Below are 7520 nucleotides of genomic sequence, written 5' to 3'. Positions count from 1 at the left end.
ATGCATGTGTCTGGCTTATCACAGTTTCCCTAGAACCCTGACTATACTGGCAAACTGTATAATGCAAGGCAGAAAAAAGAGCTTTTAGACAGCCATCTACATGTCTTCTTCCAGAACACAGTTCCAACTTTCTTTTAATAAACAACATTAATTCTACTACTACATGAGTTCAGGTCAAACAAAATATTCCAGACTTTACTGCACTACTTCATAGTACAGTGTTTCTAATTAAAGCAACTTTTCGCTGGACACAGTAATTACACAGTCCATGAGATGCATACACCACACCCTCCCAGAGCTGCTGATCAGATCTGTAACTGGCAAACTCCCAATACATGCATTGGTAAGATAAACATACACTTTACGTATTTAAAAATGTTTAGATGCATTTAGCAAGATTTCACAATTTAGAAATATTTAGATGTATTTAGGAGTGTATAATTATGGGGAAGTATTTCGCTTACGTGCAGTGATACCAGATCTTTCTGTAATCAAAGGAGCTCACTGAAAACTCATATTGAAGTTCCTTGGTGAAGAAATGGAGTACCCTTTCAACAAGTGTACCCTCACAGACACACACAAACAAACTCACTCTTTTCTACTGCAAGCCAGGTTCTGGAAAGTGCTAAGTGAATGAGACTGAAGGTAAAGACAGAAGGCTGCCATTGTGCAAAGGAAAGCGCATGAAACTGAATGCCTTGGGACTGAAACATGAGTGTACACACACACACACACACACACACACACACACACACACACACACACACACACACACACACACACACACACACACACTCTCATTCTCTCTCTCTCTCTCTCTCTCTCTCTCTCTCTCTCTCACTCACACACACACACACACACTCTCATTCATTCTCTCTCTCTCTCTCTCTCTCTCTCTCTCTCTCTCTCTCTCTCTCTCACTCACACACACACACACACACACACACACACACACACACAATGTCTAAAAGCATGCCAAGCAGGCATGAGCTGCTACTTCAATGAGGTATGTTTATCAGAATAATCTGATAATCGTTTGCTCGGTAAATGAGAGGTTTTACAGCCACTGTTTGTAACAGAAGAGTCCATAGATTCACCATTTATAACAGAGGAATCCATAGATTCACCATTTATAACAGAGGAGTCCATAGATTCACCACTAGATTCACTGTTTATAACAGAGTCCACTAGATTCAAAAACGTACCTGAGCTCCCTTGTGCTTAATACACATAGCATAATATTCATTTTTAGAACTCCTGTGACCTGTTTGCTTTTCTGTGATACATACGCATCATCACTAAGAAACACAGGCAGGAGAACACGGAACATAAAAACTGAAAAAGGGAGGATTAAAGCAAAGCAAAAGGTCTTTCTGTCAGTCACACACACACACACACACACACACAGTGTATGTCACTATGCACCCTTCCTGCAGTTCCTGCTCTTGCTGATGAAAAGTTTACTGCTTCACACTCCTCACCAAAAAAAAAAAATCTGCAAAAACAGCCCTCCCACCCCCTCATCAAACTCTCCCTCTCTCTCTTGTGACGATTCACACCTTGGCAAATCTCTTGGAGGAATGTCATTGTTTTATGCGCTTCCACTGCCTGATGTTTGAGGTGCAGACAGAGGTGGGGTTACAGGCTAAGCAGAAGGAACATTCTGTGCGAGGATCCTTTTTAATTTGAAACAGCTTTCAGAATGGAGGAAGTAAAATGATCACAGAGTTTCATCTACAGCAAGCATGTGTAGTTTAATCTACGGCAAGCATGTGTATGTCAGCAGCAGACAGAGGGAGAGAGTTAAGAAAGAAAGAGGGAGAGGGAGTCTTGTTTAAACTCAAAAACAAGACTAATTCAAAAATTTAAATACAAATATATAATTATATTCAAATATATATTACAAATACTATTTACAGTGCTTCAAAGCACATCTAGCATAATTTATTGCAAAAACAGAACTAGTTTTAAAAAGAACTTTAAAAAGCTCCTCCCCCTCAACTCCACCCTCCCTTTTAAAAAGCTCCTCCCCCTCAGCGCCACCATCCATTTTAAAAGCTCCTCCCATCAGCTCAAGCCTCCGTTTGCTGTGTGAGGTTTCAGCTGCCATATCACTGTGCAGGCAGACTTCTTGGCTGATATGTGAAGAAGAAGGCATGGGTATGGTATGGGTATGGAATGCAAGGCATGGAGAGCACTGTCGCACATGTCATCAAAACAGCCATGTTTGTTTGTTTTTTCTGGTTCTGCTTTCGCTTCTTTTTTTCTGTGAAATATCCACATTTGTTTAGTTTCCATTTTGCCCCGACTTTACCATTTCCGAACATAAACACACAAAAAAGACAACAAAAGAATCACATCTAATTGCCCCTCACAGTCTTACATGTGGCCTGCAATATTCAACAGCAAATGCCAATAGTGACTGTTTCCAAATTCAGAATACTGACAATAATTGAAAACATACCTTGTCCATAAATGTCTTTCTGTGAAAAGAGTCATTAATTAAAAAGGCACAAAGCCTTTGTGTGTGTGTGTTTGTGTGTGTATGCGTATGTGTGAGTGAGGTTCCCCTGTCCTTTCCTCTACACAGTGGTCTCGCCATGTTGTCTGCTGGTCAGGCGTGCGTAGAACTTCTTCCAGGAGTGCAGTGTCTTCCCAGACCAAATCCAGAACCCAGAGGTGATGCCCACAATGAGTGTCATGAGGTACTTAATCATGTAGACAGTGAAGTCAGGGGAGATGCGTGGTGTGGTCTGCGGTGGACAGGGCACAGCCAGGCCCTTGCAACGAGCACTGACCCAACTCCGCTCCCAGAGTTCACGGAAGGCCTGCTCATAAAAGTAGCAGGCAATGACGACGGTGGCGGGCACAGTGTAGAGCACGGAGAACACACCAATGCGCACCATCAGACGCTCCAGCTTCTCCGTCTTGGTGCCACCGTGCTTCATGACTGTGCGGATGCGGAAGAGCGACACGAAGCCAGCCAGCAGGAAGCTCGTGCCAACAAAGAGGTAGACACAGAGCGGTGCCAGGACAAAGCCGCGCAGGGGACCCGCCCCGCTCACGCCCACAAAGCACACGCCACTCAGCACATCGCCGTCCACCTGGCCAAGTGCCAGCACACTGATAGTCTTCACGGCAGGCACAGCCCACGCTGCCAGGTGGAAGTACTGCGAGTTGGCCTCAATGGCCTCGTGGCCCCACTTCATGCCAGCAGCCAGGAACCACGTGAGCGACAGGATCACCCACCAGATGGAGGAGGCCATGCTGAAGAAGTAGAGCATCATGAAGAGGATAGTGCAGCCCTCTTTCTTGGTACCCTGCACGATGGTCTTGTAGCCATCGGGGAAGAAGCTCTCATTACATGCGACTTTGTCGCCCAGAAAATAGCCAGTGATGTAGGCTATTGAGACCATGGTATAGCAGCCAGACAGGAAAATTATGGGGCGCTCAGGATATCTGAAGCGCTGCATGTCTACCAGATAAGTTGTAACTGTAAACAGTGTGGACGCGCAACACAGGCACGACCAGATCAGAATCCAAATACGGGCGAATTCGATTTCCTGGTCGTTAAAAAACATGTAGGCGCCGTGAGCTTTGGAAGATTCGCACGGAGCGCCGCAGTCTAGCTCTCCAAGAAATTTATAGTTCAGATACGTAGGGACCTTGAGTGTCGCAGGACAGCGGAAAGGCCTGTCCGGTGTGGAATATAGGTGAATTCCTGGTGTTCCCGGAACCGGCATGTTAACAGGCGCAACAGTGGCTTTGGAGTCGTTCTGACCCACGCATATTTGTCCGTCTCCCAGTACGGGAAAATTCTCGCATCTCAGCCGCTCCGGCCACTGAAAACCAAATTTGTTCATAAGTGCTTCGCACCCATGTTTAGCTCTGTCACAAATTGATCGACACGGTGGAATTGCCTTTTCTAACACTGTGCACACGGGCGCATACATAGAGCACAGAAAGAACCTGAGCTCCGGTGAACACTGTACCTTTACCAGCGGATAAAACTGATGAACTTCCAAACCTGCGTCCTCTTGGTTATAATGTCCGACAAGGTTTGGCATAATAGTTTGATTATATGCGATGTCCGTGCAAAGTGGAATTGTAATTGGCTGACAGAATCCATGATCAGGGACGGCTATACCATGATCACCTTGATATTGTCCAGAAACGCAGACGAGAAAGGACGACAGTAGCAATGCCAAGAAGGGAACAGAACTCATACTAGTCTCCATTGTCACTATAAGTTATTAAATTTATAGTAAAACATAAGTTTAGGGGGAGACTACACAAGCTAAGCTGTAGAAAAAAATGCTATTCTTAAAAAATCCGAACACGAACTTATTCTACAACTTTTCCGTCCAACGAAATTTGTTGCGCGTAGAAGTGACTACATGACTCCCCCCCCCCCTCCGTTTTTTTTTGTCCGATTCAACTGTTTCAAGTTCCCCTACTCTGTCTTGAAATGAGATGAAAAGGAGGAGGGATTTCGGGGGTCTTGAAACAGACACGCTTCCAGACTGTCCTCGCAAAATGATCTCCTGTCCAATGGATTTTCCAGAAGCAATACCAACCTGTATGCATTTAAGTGGTTATGTGCTAGAAAAACATACCTAGACAAGCTGGGAATGGGAGCCATGGTTTTATTTGTATTTATTTTTTAAAACACGAATACCCGTTTTTTTTTTTTTACAGTAATAAAAATTAAAGCTATATCTACAAATAGCCTACAAATCATTGAACAAATGACTGAATCAATCACTGAAGGAATCTATCTATCTATCTATCTATCTATCTATCTATCTATCTATCTATCTATCTATCTATCTATCTATCTATCTATCTATCTATCTATCTATCTATCTATCTATCTATCTATCTATCTATCGTTAAGATGTAAACATTGCCACCTTGTGTCTATTTACACATACAGCATCATAACGACTGTATATATTGTGTTCCTTTAATAAAGTTCGTTTTTGTATCTATATTATTGTTTACCTTATAAATAAGAACACACAAGCTCGAGCCAACTGAATCCATGTTTATTATTTGTTTTGGCATTGCAGTTGTCCTATCGTCATGTGTAATTTCACCTAATCTGCAGCAGTGACAACATAGATCCTGGGCTTCGTTTTTTAACGATTTGTACGCACAAAATGGGTCTGAAATGTGCGTACGCATCTACTATGCAGAAACTGGGATTTATAAAGAAATACTTTATAAATTGGAGATATATTTGAATTACTGGAATTTTTTGAGCCATGCGTAGAGCCATACGATCCATTTATAAACACCGGGAATAGACAACACCTTGGCGTGGGGAGCTCAAGAAGTCAAGAGAGGTTAAGACTGTTTTTTTGTGTTTTTTTTAAATTGCGATTTCTTCTATATACTTCACTGGTGCAACGAAAGTACGTTTCTCCAGTACCATGGTGCAGCACAAAGAAGAACATAAGTGTAAACAATACAATCTATAACAATATAACCTGTAAAAAATGTAGAATTTACATTTAGCAACGGTAAAAGACCATAAAATCAAACATAGTATATCAAAGTAATGGATACAATTATTTACCTTACTTTAATAATATGAAGAAAACACAATTTTACACAAATTATGAAAATATGATGATTTCACAAGAAAGTATTTACCCTAAAATTAAAAATATTATTCAGTCTAAATGACAGATTTTGCTGATTAGTACATTTAAATTTACAGTATGGAACCTTTCACTATTCAACAAAGACATACCTTTATTTCTACAGAAACAAGAAATTAAAAATATGCTATGTGTTGCAAAGTAAAGCATATGCACTATATTGCCAAAAGTATTCACTCACCCATCCAAATCATTTAATTCAGCTTTTCCAATCACTTCCATGGCCACAGGTGTATAAAACCAAGTACCTAGGTATGCAGGCTGCTTCTACAAACATTTGTGAAAGAATGGGTCTCTCTCAGGAGCTCAGTTAATTCCAGCATGGTGCCATGATAGGATGCCACCTGTGCAACAAGTGCAGTTGTGAAATTTCGTCGGTACTAAATATTCCACAGTCAACTGTCAGTGGTATTATAACAAAGCAACTGGGAATGATAGCAACTCAGCCATGAGGTGGTAGGCCATGCTGAGGCACATTGTACACAGAGGTCACCAACTTTCTGCAGAGTCAATCGGAACAGACCATTAAACTTAATGTGGTCTTCAGATTAGCTCAAGAACAGTGTGATGAGAGCTTCATGGAATGGATTTTCATGGCTGAGCAGATGCATCCAAGCCTTACATCACCAAGCTCAATGCAGAGCGTCAGATGCAGTGGTGTGAAGAACACTGCCACTGGACTCTAGAGCAGTGGAGACATGTTCTCTGGAGTGATGAATCATGCTTCTCTGTCTGGCAATCTGATGGATGAGTCTGGATTTGGCATATACCAGGAGAACGGTACTTGTCTGCATTGCGCCAAGTGTAAAGTTTGGTGGAGGGGGGATTATGGTGTTGGGTTGTTTTTCAGGAGTTGGGCTTGGCCCCTTAGTTCCAGTGAAAGGAACTGTTAATGTTTCAGTATACCAAGAGATTTTGAACAATTTCATGCTCCCAACTTTGTGGGAACAGTTTGGGAATGGCCTCTTCCTGTTCCAACGTGACTGTGCACCAGTGCACAAAGCAAGGTCCATAAAGACATGGATGAGTGAGTTTGGTATGGAAGAACTTGACTGGCCTGCACAGAGTCCTGACCTCAACCCAACAGAACACCTTTGGTATGAATTAGAGCAGAGACTGCGAGCCAGGCCTTCTTGTCCAACATTAGTGTCTGATGTCGCAAATGTGCTTCTGGAAGAATGGTCAAAAACTCCCATAAACACACTCCTAAACCTTGTGGAAAGACCTTCCCAGAAGAGCTGAAGCTGTTATAGCTGCAAAGGGTGGGTTGACATCATATTAAACCGTATGAATTAAGATTAGGATGTCACTCAATTTCGTATGGGTCCGAAGGCAGACGAGCGAATACTTTTGGCAATATATTTTATGTTTAAATATACTGGAATTTACTGTGATTTTAGGAAAGGTCTTTGTAAATATATGTCTACTAGGCCTAACACTTAATGTGCTGTATGCAATGGAAAACTAAACCATAACTAGAAAGATGCATTTCTTGAGGACAGTTTTGTGGTTGACATGGTTTATCAGTATCACGGAGCGCTCTCCTCCGACGAGCTACGTGGTTTGGCCAGCCACGTGTAGTGGGAGGATCTGTTTGTGGCCACACCTGCACCTTGTTTGTTTATATGTATTTAAACCCATGTCAAAGTGTGCAGACTGTTGGTCATTGTTGATGTGACGTGTTAATGTTAAATGGTAATGTTAAATGTTTTAGTTCTCGTTATTGTTAACTGTATTCGTGTTTATTGTGTTTGTTTAATGTTAACCATTTTACGTTCATGTCTCTTGTTTGTAACACGTTAGTGCCGTTGTCGTCATATGGTAATAAATGTTCATCCATGTCGCTGGAGCCTG

The 7520-nt window shown here is 42.1% G+C and overlaps 1 protein-coding gene across 1 annotated transcript; it reads right to left on the bottom strand.

The window, feature by feature from the left end:
- Positions 1-2347: 2347 nt before the first annotated feature.
- Positions 2348-4393, bottom strand: fzd2 (frizzled class receptor 2). The gene has a single exon (XM_027014665.2). It carries the CDS (start codon positions 4236-4238, stop codon positions 2583-2585), a length of 1656 nt encoding a protein of 551 aa, XP_026870466.2. The 5' UTR covers positions 4239-4393; the 3' UTR covers positions 2348-2582.
- Between the last annotated feature and the right edge of the window lie 3127 nt (positions 4394-7520).

The sequence above is a fragment of the Electrophorus electricus genome, chromosome 1 (assembly GCF_013358815.1).
Source record: "Electrophorus electricus isolate fEleEle1 chromosome 1, fEleEle1.pri, whole genome shotgun sequence".
Taxonomy (NCBI): Eukaryota; Metazoa; Chordata; class Actinopteri; order Gymnotiformes; family Gymnotidae; genus Electrophorus; species Electrophorus electricus.
This window is presented reverse-complemented; position numbering and strand designations above follow the sequence as displayed.

What these genes read in the sequence shown, in the direction of transcription:
- fzd2 (XM_027014665.2), bottom strand. Translation starts at nt 4,238, where the DNA reads ATGGAGACTAGTATGAGTTCTGTTCCCTTCTTGGCATTGCTACTGTCG.